Source organism: Mustelus asterias, chromosome 6 (assembly GCF_964213995.1).
Source record: "Mustelus asterias chromosome 6, sMusAst1.hap1.1, whole genome shotgun sequence".
In the NCBI taxonomy this organism is placed as follows: Eukaryota; Metazoa; Chordata; class Chondrichthyes; order Carcharhiniformes; family Triakidae; genus Mustelus; species Mustelus asterias.
Genome location: NC_135806.1, coordinates 54,676,607 through 54,695,154, shown reverse-complemented (window position 1 = coordinate 54,695,154; position 18,548 = coordinate 54,676,607). Strand labels below are relative to the sequence as shown.

At 42.6% G+C, this 18,548-nt stretch overlaps 1 protein-coding gene across 1 annotated transcript in view; it reads left to right on the top strand.

The window, feature by feature from the left end:
- Nucleotides 1–18,548, top strand: part of fbn2 (fibrillin 2) — a 348,986-nt gene that overhangs the window by 287,601 nt on the left and 42,837 nt on the right. Inside the window, exons 52-55 of the mRNA XM_078214343.1 lie at nucleotides 199–324; nucleotides 760–879; nucleotides 12,670–12,792; nucleotides 15,771–15,902. Of these exons, the coding sequence (XP_078070469.1) occupies nucleotides 199–324; nucleotides 760–879; nucleotides 12,670–12,792; nucleotides 15,771–15,902 (501 nt within the window). The remainder of the gene's footprint in view (nucleotides 1–198; nucleotides 325–759; nucleotides 880–12,669; nucleotides 12,793–15,770; nucleotides 15,903–18,548) is intronic.

Sequence of the window (18,548 nt, the reverse complement as noted above, 5' to 3'; positions counted from 1 at the left end):
GCAGTTGAAACCTCCTTATCTGGTGTAAATGAACACTGAGCAATTGAGAAATAGATCTGAGAGAGAAAATTGTCAGTAAAGCAACGTTTTGTCCTGGACACAGTTGTTTCAAAGATTAATGGATGTCTGGGCGCTCAGCCAAAAACAGATAATGAGATGTTGACTTATTTTGAATGAATGTATTGTTTTGCACCCTAGATGTTAATGAATGTTTGGAAAACCCTGGAATATGTTCAAATGGCCATTGCATCAACACAGATGGATCCTTCCGATGCGAGTGTCCAATGGGCTATAACCTGGATTACAGTGGAGTTAACTGTGTTGGTAGGGAAATTGTTATTGATTGTTATAAAATAAATAAACTAACTCAATGGTGGGTAGGATTCACTTTTGACAGGGGGCGGAAAGTAAAGGTTATGGGTGAGCCATTGCTTGTACACCCGGACCAATTTCCAGTTTCAGTTTTCCTTTATTTCAGTTTTCTATCCCACTGAGAGTGAGAATTACCTGATCTATTAATTGATGCTACATATCCATTACACCACATGCTACCATCAAACATATTGTATGTAATACAGTAATGTTTACATTTCCAGTTTTAGTTATGTACATTTACCAGTAAGTGTTGAGGATTTACATTCTTAATTGTATAGTATAGTGTTGTAATATTATCATGCACACTGGTTCAAAACATTATTAATGAAAAAATCAATTATTTTTATAAAAAGCAAATATTTTGTTGCCTTTCCATGAAAACAGACACTGACGAATGCTCCATTGGCAACCCCTGTGGCAATGGCACTTGCACCAATGTATTTGGTGGATTCGAATGCAGTTGTGATGAAGGATTTGAGCCAGGTCCAATGATGACTTGTGAAGGTAAGAAGTGGCTTTGATCGATCAGTGCACAGTTGGAAAATATGCTGCTATTTGTAAATTTAGAACCATTGTGCAGGACTTCCTGCTTTTGCAGAACTCTGGAGCCTCATTGGGGCGGCACGGTAGCACAGTGGTTAGCACTGCTGCTTCACAGCTCCAGGGACCTGGGTTCGATTCCCGGCTTGGGCCGCTGTCTGTGTGGAGTTTGCACATTCTCCTCGTGTCTGCGTGGGTTTCCTCCGGGTGCTCCGGTTTCCTCCCACAGTCCAAAGATGTGCGGGTTAGGTTGATTGGCCATGCTAAAATTGCCCTTAGTGTCCTGAGATGCGTAGGTTAGAGGGATTAGTGGGTAAATATGTAGGGATATGGGAGTAGGGCCTGGGTGGGATTGTGGTCGGTGCAGACTCGATGGGCCGAATGGCCTCTTTCTGTACTGTAGGGATTCTATGATTCTATGATTGGTGGGGTTGGATTCTGTCAAGACAAGAGCACCTGTCTGATCTTCTGGATTAAGAACTATTTCCAATTTTACACAGTTCTAAATCTGATGAGAGTTGTGGGGCTGGTGTGATGTGGAAGTTTGCTGTAGTGAATCTCAAAGGCAATTTGCTTCAGCTGAACAGATTCTGCCTTTGCCTTTAAAAGATAGCACTACACACTATGCAAATTAGTCTCCTGCAATCGATTGCATAGACTTTCTGGTCCTTTGTTTTTGAAATCTCCTTCCTTCAGTCCCCATTAGAGGCAAATAGGTGTATTTTGGGAGATTGTGTTAGATGGCAAAAGTATTTCAAGTGAAAATACTGGGCTGTTATCAGAGACCCAGCAGAATGTTGTCTGATGGAAGTTTTCGCCAAATTCTGGTGAGGTAACTCCAGTAAAAAATCTTAGCTATTATCATTAACCCTGCAGTTGTATTAGAATTGGCAACTGCACTGTGTGGGCTAAAATACCAAGTCAATATGCCGAACAGGAAATCTAGCCTCATAGAAAACATTTTAGAAAATTGCAAGCACATTTTCCTTCATGTGCACTACTGGGCTGCCCATTCAGCCCAGTAGTGCACATGATATGGCACCAGGTAGCATGCAAAACTATTTCAAGAGACAATTTTCTCCAGTATCATCAGCCACCCTTAGTTCAGATGAATGGCAGATTATTTGAAGCAGCTTTGTATTTTATAGAGTGAATTTTCACTGATCCTACAATTCTAGTAGCATCCAAGGCAAGAAAGAAGAAGGGCTTTGACAGCCCTGTCAAAACTGACAGCAAAGTATCCTAAATAGCCCTATTTCTGAGGCTTTCCTTTTGCGTTCCATTGGGAATGACAGATCATTTAATTTATCCTTGTGAAAATGTTCCTAAATTGGTATGCTTCTATACAGATATATATTTCATTAGAAAGCACAATTGATATGCATGCCAATGAAGGACTCACAACTATTTCTCCCTCCCCACTGTAGAGAAAGGGTTTTAAGTCTGATGATAGCTACTGAGCATGTGCTTTCAGAGTTATGTCACTTACTGAGAGGAGATGAGTGTGAAGCATCTCAGAGAGTAGTTCCAAATCTGCCCTGGTCTTATTTACGATTTATAAATAGCATATAATTAAACGATTTTGAGGAAAAGACCAGTACATCCAGCTAGATTACTTCTAGAGTACGAAGGCAACAAATCCCAAGATAAACACACAATAACAAATGATGGCAGCAGTGCCTACACCTGCAGAGGAAGAGTAGAAAATGGCAGGAAAAGCCTCAAGTGAAACCCGGCAATGGCGCAGAGTAGCAGATGAAGCCATCCCACTAACCACACCAGTGACAAACAAATAACAAGGGCAGCCCAGAAATTGGGGTATGCAAGCAGCACAGGAAAAGGCAACTTCTAACCAGGGTGAGAAAAGCTGCCACTTTTCCCCTACCAGAATGCTTTTAAAATACAGATACCGGAATTTTACCGCCTCGCCCGCCCGAGGCTCGTTAGATCCCACCCGAGGCCAATGGAGAATGCCGTTCTGCGAGCCTCACCCGCCCCAATTCTGGGGTGGACGTGCCGGTAAAGTTTCGGCCAGAGTGTCCAAGACAGACTGAGCAATGGCAAAATTGGCAAAGACATTGTACCCAGGACCTCAATTGACTTAGGTCTGGCAAATGAGGAGCACAAAGATCAAGTTAATATTTTGTTATGCACTGTTGAGCACATAGCAGATGATGTGTTTGCCAGTCAGTGGATGGACAAAGAAATAGCCTCCTTAGAGATTTTCACTGGAGCCACACTTCAGTCTTCGTAAATGTATTCTCCTACAGAGGGCAAAATTTAATCAGCACTGTCAAAACAGGGTGTGAAAGAACTGAGTCATTCATGAATTAATTGCACCACCTAGCTGAAAATTGAGAGTATGAAACTCTGAAAGACAACCTGATCAGAGATAGAATGATCATTTTAAATGAGAATCTTTCTTGTTTTAAATTTAAGCAAAGCTCTACAACTGACCCACACAGGTCGAAGAGCAGAGGCGGAATAAGGCTTTTGTCAGAGATGTGAAGGAAATTTCCTAAATTCAATGAAGTTGTTTCATTTGTGGTTTGTAAAGCAAGAAGTGTAGCAAGGCAGCAAGTGCCCTGAAAAGGTGCCAACCGCCATTTCCCAATGTCCCCACTGTGTCAGGAATACGGTCCACCGGTAGGAAGAATGCCCTGCCTGAATGGCATAGAGCCAAGTGTGTGGCAGTTAAGGACATGTTAAAGTGGCCTGCCATTCCAGGAAATCTGCATTTGCCAGACAGAAGGAAAAATCTGTTAAAGGAACCGCCATTCAAGAAATTCGAGACATCGACATTCAGGAAAGCACCTTCCTCAGAGAAATAAAAGAAAATTAAAAAACAGTATTGAAATGGTGACACTGTTGTAAATGGACATCTGGTCAAATTCGAGCTAGACGCAGGAACTGCTGTATCTTAGTGTTCTCTGACAGAGTTTCATGACTGAATAAAATGACAATACAAACACCCTCCATTCAACCCTAAGGTCCAGGAGAGATCAAGTTAAGGTAGATATGAAACTAAAGTACCAAAATAGAGTAATTTCTAAAACATCACATGCTATCCAGAGTCAAGGATGCTCTTTATTGAGCAGAAAAGACCACATAGCTCAGAACATATTTTTAAAATTTGGTGAGGTCAACACAAAAACACAAAATAATGAATTTAGGAGGGCATTCTCCATACTTCTTAGAGGCTTAGGCAAGCTGAACACCATGCATCACATTACACTCAAGGCAGTTGCTAACCCCCTTTGTCTGTTCACACTAAGAAAGGTCCCATACCCAATTCGGCACAGCATGGTGGCACAGTGGTTAGCACCATGGACCTGAGTTTGATTCAGGCCTTGGGTGACTGTGTGGAGTTTGCACATTCTCCCCGTGTCTGCGTGGGTTTCCTTCGGGTGCTCCAGTTTCCTCCCATAGTCCAAACATATGCAGATTAGGTGGATTGGCCATGCTAAATTGCCCCTTTGTGTCCTAAAATGTGTAGATTGGATGGATTAGCCATGGTGAGTGTGAGGGATTATGGGGATAAGGCAGGGGAGAGGGCTTGGATAAGATGCTGTCGGAGAGTCAGTGCAGACTTGATGGGCTGAATGACCTCCTTCTGCACTGTAGCACTTCTATGAATTCTGAAAAGAACCAAGAGTGAGATAGAGTTGATGCTGCAGCAAAGGGTGTTTCCAGCAGTCACTAAACCGACTAAGTGGTGCTCAGATATAGTGCCAATCCCTAATGGCTGAAGAATAATGGCTCCATTTTAATCTGTGCTAATTTAACATACCCCAATAAGGCAGTGGGAAAAAAAAACATCCAATGACATCAGTAGATGATAAGTACAACCTTCACCAAACTCAACGCTTAACAGTATTTTCTGGCAATTACCATTGGGTCAGTTGTTAAAATTCCAAACTACTTTCATTATTTCCTTTGGACAGTACTGTTTGTGCTATCTGCTATTTGGCATCACATCAGCCCCTGAAATATTTCAAAGGACAATGTCCAATATGCTGCAGGGCATGGAAGGTATTATATGTCAGATGAGTGACATTTTGATCCAAGGGTAGACGAAACAGTAACATGACAAAGGGGTCAGAGAAGATTTACTAATGCTGCAAGAGACTGGCATGATTCTTAATGACAAATGTGAGTTTTCCAGGCCCATGGTAACATTCCTAGTGCACATTATACAAGCAACTGGAGTTACCACAGACCCACAGAAAGCGAAAGCAGAAAAGGAATTCTCGCCACCTTGAAATATAACAGAGCGACAAAGGTTTATGGACATAGTCAACCAATTAGATAAAGTCTTGCCTTACCTAGCCCAGATAAATGAACCCCTCAGACATTTTTTACGACAAAACCAGGCATGTTGCTCGACAGAGCATCAGCAGCAGTCATTCAAACGGATCAAAACAATGCTACTACCCTCAGCGGTCCTGGCCCACTATGACGCTGATCTTCCATGATTGTGGAAGCTGATACATCTGCAATGGGACTGGGTGCAGGACTATTCCAGGTCCAAAGTGATGGCAAAAGACATTTACTATTCATCTAGGTCATTAATTGAGACTGAACAGCGCTGTGCAGTTACTGAAAAGGAAGCCACAGCACAACTTGATGAGCATGTGAGAAATTCTCTGGGCCTGTAGTTTAGATTGAGATCAATCATTTGCCATTAGCAATCCTGGTGAACACGGGCAGCATGGTAGCACAGTGGGGGCGGCACGGTAGCACAGTGGTTAGCACTGCTGCTTCACAGCTCCAGGGACCTGTGTTCGATTCCCGCTTGGGTCACTGTCTGTGTGGAGTTTGCATATTCTCCTCGTGTCTGCGTGGGTTTCCTCCGGGTGCTCCGGTTTCCTCCCACAGTCCAAAGATGTGCGGGTTATGTTGATTAGCCATGCTAAAATTGCCCCTTAGTGTCCTGAGATGCGTAGGTTAGAGGGATTAGCGGGTAAATATGTAGGAATATGGGGGTAGGGCCTGGGTGGGATTGTGGTTGGTGCAGACTTGATGGGCCAGATGGCCTCTTTCTGCACTGTAGGGATCTATGAACACAAACCAAATCGCAAAGATGCCACCAAGGATTCAGCGAGTCCAACTTGGACTCGTGCGATACGACACCACAATGGAGTATGTACAAGATGAATGTGAGAATGCAGCCAATACACTATCCACGATGCCCATCACTTACCTAGTATAGGAAGATAAAACCTTCATCGCAGAAGTTGAAACCATCACAGCTTTGACTACCAAATAATTGCCAGCATCAGACCAGGAGTTGCATGGATTTCGCATAGACCAAAGGTAAATTGAAGAGTGCATCCAGATTCACATGTACTGTTGAACAACTGACCATATTACATTCCAAAGCAACTTCACCTTGACGACATATTTTGAACAGTGCCAGCATCTTAGACAACCTTCTGGTACATAATGCAGGAGTCGTTGTACCAGGAGCTCTCCATCTGGATATCTTGGTATAACCAAGTCTTGAGCCAAGGCATAGCAGTCAGCATAGTGGCCAGGGATTATACACTTCACTGAGGAAATCCAACTGCATCACCCACAATATTCACAGACAGAAGCAGAATCTGCCCTCCTCCTTCCCTTCAAGGCCTCAAGAATGTCTTTGCAAAGATTTGTTTGACTATAAAGGGAAAATATTTCTTATAGTAGTAAACTATTATTTCCACTGGATAGAGATGCAGAGACAGCATGGTCTCAACTCTGACGTCATTATTACCTCCTTGAAGAATATGTTCCTTACACAGATATTGTTATCTCTGATAATGGACCACAATTTGGCAATGAATGCTTCCAACCTTTCACAGCATCTTTTGGATTTGTACATGCCACAAGCTCCCCGAAATACCCCCAGTCTAACGATGAAGCAAGGAACATGCGCCATAAAAGCCCCACTGAAGAAGAACGGTGATTTTGAGCTCACTCTGTTTAGTTATAGCTCCACACCATTACATAATGGGTTTGCCCAATGCAAGCTCTTGATGGGCTACGGCAGTGGTTCCCAAAGGGTGCAGTGTGCCACACTGGTGCGGCGAGAGAGGATGGCAAGTGTGGCGGGGAAGATTCAAGGACAATCAAAGAAACATTTAAACATGGGGCCCGATTTTACCAAAACTTCACAGGCGCAAAATCGCGGTAAAGTTCGGCATCGGGTCTATACCGCGATCTGTACCCAATTCCGAGCAGATCGTTGCTTTACCGACACCCGATTCGGGCGCGGGCGCGGGTCCGGCCCTAATGCATGCATTTAAATCGACTTAATGAACCGCGTGCCCAACTCTACCGCCAAATCCCACTTTACCGTCTTCTGGTCTGATGCGGATCCGCGCTCTAATCGACCTGCCGAATAAAAATCCGAAGTCGCCGCTGCAGCCTCTGAAGAGTGGGGTCAGAGACTGCAACGGCTCTGCTTCAGATTTTTTTCGAACTGCGCATGCGCAGTTCAGAGCTCCAATTGTTCCGGCAACGCTAAGCCCATAGCGCAAATCGGAATCAGGCCGGAGCCGGTAAAATGCGTATGGGCGCGCTGCAAAGAGGATTCTGGGCTCGGATCCGTATTACGCCCAGATCCCGCCCTTAGACTCCAATTGGTAAAATCGGGCCCATGGTTTAAACAAGCATTGTTTTATACTTTCTGGATGTCCCATGATATTATAAAGTAGTTGTGTTCTATGTTATGAATCAAGCGCTGCTAGGAGTTTTTTTTTGTTTTTGAATGTATCAATAAAAAATGCGGTGTGGCGCAAGCAAATTTTTATTCCGAAAGTGCAGCCCAGTGAAAAAAGTTTGGGAACCACTGGGCTACGGGCTAAAGACCCAACTTCCTTTACTACCTCCCTTACTACCCAATATCATGATAGAAGACAATGATCAAACTAGGAAAAAGGAAGAAACCGGCTGAGTGAGTCAAGCTCATACATTTGATCAGAGTCATAAGACTCCAGACCTCCTGATTCTAGGGGGAAGTGATGGGGAGAGGATATGGATCAGAGACCAGAAGCGTATGGGTATAGGAATTGAGAAGTTACAGCAAGCAAGATCGTATCCAGTCAGGACACAGGCATCATTCAAAGGAACAGATTTGCTCTAATTTAAATGGACAGAAAACCATTAACAGCTGGACAAAGTACCCTGAATTCAAGAGAGTGTCACTTCAGCAGAACCACAAATGAGGAAAACAAGGAGTGACAGCCCCTGCAAACTGACCTCAGAGCACCAAGATTCCCATTAACCTCAGAAGGAGCTCTACACTCATTGAGAAAGACTGATGAAACCACAAAAGAAACATTCCTTTGAAGAGAATACTTTGGGGGGTGGTTCAGGAGAAAGTGTGTATTATAGTATGCAAATAAAGACTCACAGGGAGATGAAGGGTAAAGGGTTAACTCTGATAGCTATTGAGCATGTGCATAAGGAGATACATTGCAGTGATGTCACTCACTGAGAGGGAATGAGTGCGAAGCATCTCATCGTAGCTCCAGCTCTGTCTTGGTCTTATTTAATATTTGCAAATAGTTAGCGTGTAAATAAATATTTTTGAACAAAAATCCACTGTCTCCAGCAAGAGCTCTTCTGGAATATGAAGCCAATAAATCCTAAAATAAACCCACAATACCAGACCCACCGCAAAGATAATCCAAAGCAGTCTATAATCCTATTGCCCGAATTTTCAAGATATGGTAAAGAAATTTGTGCCAATAAATTTTGCTAATTTACTGACTATACCAATTGCAGGCATGTAGTCAAGATGTGCCTGTGTGTGTCCTTTGAGTCAGTGAGAGTTCACATAAGGCAAAATAGTCTCGAAATTTGGCCACACAATGTTATGTTTAAAGTGCCAAATAATCTCCTAAACCTCTAATATAGCAGGCAGGAAACACGTGTTCCCAATGAGCCAGTAATGTTCTCCAGTATAATTATGTGAAAGTGGAGTGGGGCCTTAAGACCACCTGTTAGATCACAACCAGCACAGTAAATATTTAAAATGTACTTAACATGATACAAAGCTCGAAGGAGCAGGAGTGCTGCTCCTAACATCATGTACGTGGGCCACAGTCACCACCGTTCATACTCCATCATGATCGCCATTGCTACCTCCCTTCAGCCACTGTTATCTATTGACCCAATCCCTTCCACCCCCCCACCCTCACACTTTAATCCATTCATAGCCCTTCCTGGTCTGCTTGACCCACTTACCTGAGGGCTGCTCCTAGTGTCGCAGCACCACGATTCTCCATTTTTCTTTGCCAGCAAGTTTCCTCGAACTGCATAGTAGACGTTCGCATTTCACCAGACCCATCACAGTATTGTATGCACCTCAATCCTCACTGTTCAGGCACAGAGACATTAACAGGAAGGGTAGTCCTGATGTTTATGGGAAGTATGCAGCAGGGCCAGGGACTGGCAGCACCACATTATGATTTTTTGACAGGCTGCAGGGAAAGCAAACCAGTAGCAGCAGACCATAGTCAGGTCTCTGGCAAATATGAGAAAGGGAAGTTTAACAATCACAGCTGGAAGGTGCAGCAAATCGGTGACTGTGGTTGAGGACAGAAAGCAGTGGTATAGGTTGGTTGAGAAAGTCGGTGATCGGGAGAGGTAGATTGGAAATTAGGGCTGGGCAGGGAAGGTCAGTACAGAGGGGCTGAATGGGGAATGTCATGACTTGGGAAAAAGAGGCCATCATAGCTGAGAGAGGGAGTTCAGAGGGTTTCCTTGCAGGATTGGGCAATGGCATTCCTTTTTGTCCAGACTCACAAGAAGTGCTGGAAAAAGCACTAAACTCATGCAGTTACCAGTTCTCGATTTCCTTTTCTTACTGGTTTTCCAACCCTTGTGAAACCCATAGGTCAGCAGTGAGTTTATAACTGACTCCCAGTTACAATTAATAAAGTCTTCATTACACAACATGATACTCAGACACTTGAAGCTCACCAAAAACAGCAATGGGTATAAGCATGACAGGTTGGGATTGACTTATGGTGTCTTGCCATTTGATGGTTTAACCCCCAACTCTCTCTCTCTCTCCTATCATGGAAGATTAACGCTGAGGCCACTTTCCAAAGTACTGAAAAGGATCAATGTTTGTTGCCACCGTTTACTATTGCGAAGGATTAGCCACTATGTAATATATATTAAATATTCAATTAGATATATGAGTAGGGAAGTAATTTTTTGCAAGCTTTGAACATATTTTAGCAACTAGAAAAAATATGATTTCACCTATTGTGGTGATCAATGTGTATTCATATAGAATCATCTGTGTGTTGTGAAGAAGTATCATATATGCAGGACAATCCTTTAGAGCATCACTTTTAATTATTTAATTATATAGGCATCACTTTTGATTATTTATAAAGTTTTAAAAAGTTACAGACCTGGACTTCATTGTAAGGTGTCATTGTTTGTAGTAACATTTAATTAACATAAATGTTTTCTATTTTTAGCACTAAATCTAGATTAGCAGATTGAGTATCCATACCCATACTGGCTGTGTTTGAACCATGAGCATTCGGATATGGGGAGAAAAATACCTTTAACAGCTCATAACTCAATACTAATGGACAAAATTTTCTCCAAGGAAAAAGAAAAGTGTGCGGAAACTAGTTGTGCAGAAGGAAGTTTAGCCTACGCTGTTGCAAGGAACCCTCAAAAAAAAAGAAATGCATTTTTGTACATTTTTCTCCTCATGTCCAGGATAGTGACCTCCTACAGTATTCACCCCCTTTAGATTTGTGTCAGGTGCTTTCTCTGAGACCAGCTAGGCTCCACTATGTGATTTGGAAACCTGATAACAGAAATGTCAATATTTGCATCTGTCTTCAAGTAAGAAGATACCGCCTGAGGCATTATGAAAAAGGAGGTACTTGAGATACTGGATTGGCTAAAACTTGATAAAATGGTGGTGTAAGATAGTCTGGCTGTGCTTAAAGTTCATAAGTCACAATGACCAGATGAGATGCATCCAATGATAGTGAGGGAAATAAGGATGGAAATTGCAGGGCTGATTACCATAATCTTTCAATCCCCCTTAGATAGGTGGGTGGTGCCCGAGGATTGGAGAATTTCCATGTTACACCTTTTCCTCAAAAAAGGCTATAAGGATAAGCCCAGTGACTACAGTTTAATCTCAATTATGGGAAGGCTTTTAGAAACAATAATTGGGGACAAAATTGACAGTCACTTGGACAAATGTGGACTAATTAGACAAAGCCATAATGGATTCGTTGAGGGCAAATTGTGTTGAATTTGGATTTTCTCAATCAGGGAACCGAATGGGTTGATGAGGGACTTTGTGTTTAATGTTGACTTCCAAAAGGAAGTGTCACCTTTATCACTTGATAAAGTGTCACCTACCAGGCTTGTCAGCAAAGTTGAAGCTCTTGGAATAAGAGAAATAGTGGAAGCATGGATGAAAAATTTGCTGAGTGACAGTAAACAGAGGATAGCGGTCAATGGTTGTTTTATAGTCTGGAGGAAATTGTACATTGGGGTTCCACAGGGGTCATTGTTAGGATCCTGATTTTTCTTAATCTATATGAATGACCAAGCCCTTCATTTTCGCACAGACAGGGAGGATCTCCATCTTTGTGAAAATGGCACCAGAGGCTCAAATCCTGAAGTCACAAACATAGCTTATGTACTAAGGGGCATAGTGGCAGATTTGTAGGTACATACTTTGTCTAGTTTTGGTCTCCTTGTATTTGAAAGAGGATATAATTGCGTTAGAAGCAGTTCAGAGAAGGTTCACTCAACACATTTTTGGAATGAAGGGGTTATCTTATGAAGAAGGGTTGGGCCTATACTCATTGGAGTTTAGAAGAATGAGAGGTGATATTATTAAAACTTATCAAACTCTATCAGGTCATAATAGGGTGGATACCAGGAGGATGTTTCCTTTCTGTGTGGGGGGGGGGGGGGGGGGAGGGGGGGGGGGGGGGAGGGGGGGGGGGGGGAGGGAGGGAGAGAAGAGGGCCAGAATTCTCGGGTTTCAGGTGCACCATTACAGCAGCCAGCAAGAACAGAGAATTTGGTACTCGGCCAAACCTCTGTTCACAGCAGCGGGACCAGATAATCCCAGCCGCGGGCGAGGTCGGAAAAGTCCAACTGAGATTTAGGGGAGACAGTTTAAGAATAAGAGGCCCTTTTAAGATGGAAATGAGAATTTTTTTTCTCTCAGAAATTCTGGGGAATTCTTTTCCCCAGAAAACAGTGAAGTGAAGTCTTGGTGATTCAATTTATTTGAGACTGAATTAGATTTTATATTCAACAAGGGAGTCAAGGATTATAGGGGGACTGACAGGAAAGTAATTGAAATCAAAAACAGATCAGCCATGATTTTATCAAATGGTGGGGCAGGCTTGAAGTCCTGCTTCTATGTTCCTTCCTATGCTATCAGTTCTTCTTCAGTTACATTGTTAAAACTGAAGAGGAAAATCTGCATCTGCTGTCTGCTGCACCCTTTTAATGTAGAAGAGATTTAAAATTGCTGAACTACTCTTAACCTGGCTACCTGCAGCAGAGACACTATGGGAAATGCAATTTTATTATAATTATTAATTATTTGTTGTTTTCTGACAGTTACATTGGACCTACTCGGGTATAGACTGAACAATTTATAATTCTGTTAAGTGTGATCCATCATGGCAGTAATTGAAAATATAAAATGCTTTGGAGGAGTCCCGGTTTCTAACTTGTTTTTTTCTTTCTTCTTTTCAGACATAAATGAATGTGCCCTGAACCCACTTCTGTGTGCATTCCGCTGTATTAACACCTTTGGTTCCTATGAATGTACATGTCCTGCTGGCTACACTTTGAGGGAAGACAGGAAGATGTGCAGAGGTGAGGACAAATGACAGGGAAGAGAACCGGTTCTAGCTGTCTGAAAGTTGAAAAGTGTAATACCCCCACAGGATATGACCACCAGGGGTTTATGTGATTGGGTTCAGACAAATTACAGTCTTGTTTATCAGTGCAGATTATCTCATATTTATATATTCTAAATATCTAATCATGGAATATTATTGCTGTCGAGAGAGTGCGTGCCAAGGAAAAGATTACTTGATACATCAGGATTGTACATTATGTCAAAGAGCTTAAGAAAGTTTTGATTTGATTTATTATTGTCACATGTATTAGCATACAGTGAAAAATATTATTCCTTGTGTGTTATACAGACAAAGCATATCGTTCATAGAGAAGGAAAGGAGAGAGTGCAGAATGTAGTCATAGCTAGGGTATAGAGAACGATCAACTTAATGTGAGGTAGGCCCATTCAAAAGTCTGATGGCAGCAGGGAAGAAGCTGTTCTTGAGTCGGTTGGTATGTGTCCTCAAGACTTTTGTATCTTTTTCCTGATGGAAGAAGGTGGAAGAGAGAATGTCCAGGGTGCGTGGAGTCTTTAATTATGTTTGCTGCTTTTCTGAGACAGCGGGAAATGTAGGCAGTGTCAATGGGTGGGAGGCTGGTTTGAGTGGTGGACTGGGCTTCGTTCATGGCCCTTTCTAGTTTCTTGCAGACTTGGACAGAGCAGGAACCATACCAAGCTGTGATGCAACCAGAAAGAATGCTTTCTATGGTGCATCTGTAAAAGTTGGTGAGAGTTGTAGCAGACATGCCAAATTTCCTTCGTCTTCTGGGAAAGTAGAGGCCTTGGTGGGCTTTCTTAACTATAATGACAGCATGGGGGGAATAGGACAGTTCGTTGGTGATCTGGACACCTAAAAACATGAAGCTCCCGACCATTTGTACTTCTCCCCCATTGATGTAGACAGGGGAATGTTCTCCACTATGTTTCCTGAAGTGGATGACTATCTCCTTCGTTTTGCTGACATTGAGGGAGAGATTATCATCGTTGCACCAGTTCACCAGATTCTCTATCGCTTTCCTGTACTCCGTCTCATCATTGTTTGAGATCCGACCCACTATGTTTGTGTCATTAGCAAATGTGAAAATTGAATTGGAAGGGAATTTGGCCACACAGTCATAGCTATATAAGGAGTATACTTGGGGGCTGAGGACACAGCCTTGTGGGGCACCGGTGTTGAGGATGATCGAGGAGGAGGTGTTGTTGCCTATCCTTACTGATTGTGGTCTTTGGATTAGGAAGTTCAGGATCCAGTCACAGAGGGAGGAGTCGAGCCCCAGGCCACGGAGATGAGTTTCATAGGAATGATGGCTGAGCTGTAGTCGATAAATAGGAGTCTGACATAGGTGTCTTTGTCATCTAGGTTTTCCAGGGTTGAGTGCAGGACCAGGGAGATGACATCTGCTGTAGACTTGTTGTAGCAGTAGGCAAACTGTAGTGGATCCAGGTATCTCGGAGGCCGGAATTGATTCGTGCCATGACTAATCTTTCGAAGCACTTCATAATGATGGATGTCAGAGCCACCAGACAATAGTCATTAAGGCACGCTACTTGGCTTTTCTTTGGTACCGGGATGATGGTCTTCTTCTTGAAGCAGATAGGGACCTCAGATTGTTGTAAAGAGACGTTGAAGATGTGTGTGAATACCCCCGCCAGCTGGTCCACATAGGATTTGTGTGCTCGTCCGGGTACCCCATCCGGGCCAGTTGCTTTCCATGGGTTGACCTTCAAGAAGGCTGCCCTGACATCTGCAATGGTGACTCGGATACAGGTTCATCCGAGGCTTCCGGGGTGGAGGGCATGTTCTCACTGACCTCTTGCTCAAAATGGGCACAGAATGTATTGAGCTTATCAGAGAGGGGTGCGTTGGTGCTGGCAATTTTACTTGCCTTCATCTTGTAGCCTGTTATGCCTTGCAGACCTTGCCATAGTCGGCGGGGGTCCGTGTGGCTAGTCTGGGACTCTAGCTTGGTCCGGTACTGTCTTTTGCCATCTTTGATGGATCTCCTTAGATCATATCTGGCTTTCTTGTCTAGTCATGATGTGGCCTGAGACTTCTTTCTTGTATAGGTCAGGGTTGCCTGACTTGGATGCCTCGGACCTAGACTTCAGCAAGCAGTGGCTATTCCTGTTTATCTTCATCAAAGAAGTTGTCTTCTTTGGAAAAGAGGCTTTGAGCTGACATTATTGAAGTTTACGAGATTATTCAGGGCATTGACAGAGTGATCCTAGTAAACTTTCTGCACTATGGTTAATATTCAAGCACCATAAGTCAAAGGTTATAAATTAGCAGTGAGAAAGAAAGGAGGACAACTTTCTCGCCCAATACAACCGTAGAAGACCATTGGAATGAACAATGCAAATGAGTTTAACAGACAATAGCGTGCATTTCTGCAGAGACGAGCAATTGAAGTATATGATTAGAAAATAGTTATGCTGAGCTGATGCATTAACGAGTGTGGCATGTTGAGCCTTTTCCTATTCCTAACAGCGTTGATCTTTTTTGCTTGTTTTTATGCTCTAGCCTGACACTTGTAATTTAGGTTAAGAGGGATCCAAATCTCGTTCTAACCTAAATCTATTGCTCCATATTGTACTCTCAATATTTCCTTGAACAATGGCGACTCCCATCCACTCATTTTATCAATACATCAACAAACATGTGAGTAATCAACCCAAAGACTGCAGTCTATTGATGGCATGTGTCCCTAGAAATACCCAACAACATTGCCACACTGTACTATCTTCTTCTGCTTTTGACTTTGAATATACTTTGCCAGTTTTACCACCAGAGATCACATATAGTGGTGACTTAGAAACATACGGTTCTTTTTTTCACTTTGTTTGCCATCTCGTAATCATTTTTTTTAAATAATCGGTATGTTAGATTATCCAAAATCTGAAACTTGCTTCATTTTACGAATCCACTTTCCACCATCTTGTTTCATCACAGACCTCGATGAATGTGCTCAGGAGCTCCAAGACTGTGAGTCCAGAGGCATGATGTGCAAAAATCTGATTGGTACCTTCATGTGTATCTGCCGACCTGGAATGGTCCGCAGACCTGATGGAGATGGTTGTGTGGGTAAGATCTTTTTGACTAACTGCAAAGGACATGAAATCTGTATTAAATTGTGTCATTTGGTGAATCAATGTATTGAAGTCTTCTGAAGACTTACTCTCTCAAGACTATATTTGAAAATGTATTACAGACAGCTCTATTAAAGGAAGAATATGCAGCTAACCTAAATGCCCAAAAACATGCCAACTTTCAGACTGCTAGGGAGGGGAGGCTTATAACTTCAGGTCCCTGCTCTGTGTGCGTTTGATGTGCATTTTCTGGGGCAGTAACACAAGGGAAAAGAAGCAGCCACCTGAAATAAGAATGAGCATTTAAATAATGTACTGATGGTAACATGAGTGATGTTGCAATGTCTTCCAAGTCATTTTCCAGTGACTTCACTGTCCAGTTTTTGGGAAGAAAAGCCTTCAATGGGACTAAAGTTTTAAAAGTTGCAGAGCCATTCCCTCAGACCGGAAGATCTGTAAAGGCGAAACCAACCACTTTGTTTGCCGCAAATAATTGTGTTTTCTTATTCCTCACCTCAGCACAATCACACAGCGGCCAGTGTGGCCAATTGGCTGCAGTTTCTCAATAGAGAACAGAGCTGGAATTTGTACTTCTAATAAGAGGCCTGCAACAGTGTACCACTTCCTTACCTTGATTTGGAGCCAGTGCTGATTTTAGGCATTAATCCCACCCCATGCTCATTCATTTATTTAAAATATCTCTATACCAATGTATAGCCAGATCCAACTGTAATCAGGCCAAATATTTGGGAAAAATGCACCTGACGTAATCTGGAGTGATAGACAATTAGGGGAGGAAGTGGAGTAGGAGGAAATTGGACATGAATATCTCTCGGTCACCATTTTATGAAGTTAAACGGTGATTTTAACTTGTGGACAACCAGTGGCCATTTGATAACTGTGTATTGGCCCTATGCCAAACAGCTGACCCATCAAAAGGTTGTGTTAATTCCACACCTCACTCATGATAATTGAGGCAATAGCACCAATTTCAAATGGTCCCTGGAATCATGTGACATGCATGGACATAGAAAATAGAAGTGATGTAGGTCATTCGGCCTCTCGAGCCTACTCCGCCATTCATTTTGAGAAGACCATAAGACATAGGAGCAGAATTAGGCCACTCGGCTCATCGAGTCTGCTCCGCCATTCAATCATGGCTGTTTTTTTTCTCATCCCCATTCTCCTGCCTTTTCCCCATAATCCCTGATCCCCTTATCAATCAAGAAAGTCATGACTGAAGGTTTCAGCAGCAAATAAGTTTTTAGTTGGGACGGAAACAAGCTATATTACAGATGTAGACACAGATGATTGTGGTGATATAGATATGGTTTCGGAAGCTCATCCCAATCAAATAGGATGCCAAAGTTGTAAATGGTCTGGTTCCATATCAGACCGTGATCTGGGAGAAGAATGGAGTCATTGCAAACATTTTGAGGCAACAGAGTTGATACAACAAAGATTTATTCAAATGCTAGAGGCTATGATTAAATATAAACAGGGATAATCTTTAAAAATTGAGCTGTTTTCATGAGACCCAACAAGATGACAAGGTGAATTAATAGGGTGTTTGAAATTATGAAGAGGTCGAACATAGTATTCAGGCTTATGTGGGCTATCTGTGAGGCTGCAACAAACAAAGTGAGGTGTCGTATCCTGGACCAATCAATGAGCTTTGCATACTTGCTAGAGAGAAACATAAAAGGAATCAGGGAAGAGGTAGTCGACAAAGGAACTGGGGGTTATTGCTACTTTCCAATGGATCCACAGTCATTTTGACAGAGCAGAACAACGGATGGTATAGTATGAAGCGATGCTGCCACATGCGGCAGTTTTAACTGGATAAGCCAGTTTTGAACCACGTGCACTCAGATTTGCTCACTTTGAACTTGAAGGAAAAAAGATTGGGACAGTTTCAGAGGGTAAAACCAGAATGGGAATCAGTGAAAGTCTTGCTGGGGACAAAGCATCAAATCTGCTGTGTGGAAATGTGGTGAGCAAATCAACAGTTCCTTCCATTGGGAATGGAGATCCAAAGCTTATCCAGTACATAGTTTGAGAGCAGCTGGGAAAGGGGTTTTCTCCAGTGAATGCAGAAGAAAATGTGATTGAAGGAAAGTGAAGGGATGTGAGTGATGACAGTTACGAGAATGTAATCAGAGTGTCAGTGATTGAGAGTAATGCCATATGTATTCCAAAAACATGCATATAAAATGCACGTTTAATTTGTGTTTACCGTGAACATCAGAGTACAAGATAGTTTTTGTCCCTTGTGTTGTCCTTGCAAATCCGTATATATCTGTAAAGAGTATATTTGTGTATTTATAGTTCATTTTTCCATGGCTGATCATCAAATTAAATCTCCTGATCCCACCTTCCCCCATATCCCTTGGTCCCTTTAACCCCAAGAGCTATGTATAATTTCTTCATGACACCCGTGAGTCCATCTTCAGGCACTTGGCCCTGATATTAACTCTCCTTGCCATGCTGAAACCAGTGTGGGGTTAGTTGCAGTGAAGTCATACCCCATCTCCTCTGATCTCTCTGCCTTCCCGCCATCTTCTGATCATAACCAGCCCTTTTGAGCAGGCAAATAACACATTGTTAAAAAGAAAACAGAATCCATCTTTGAATATATAGG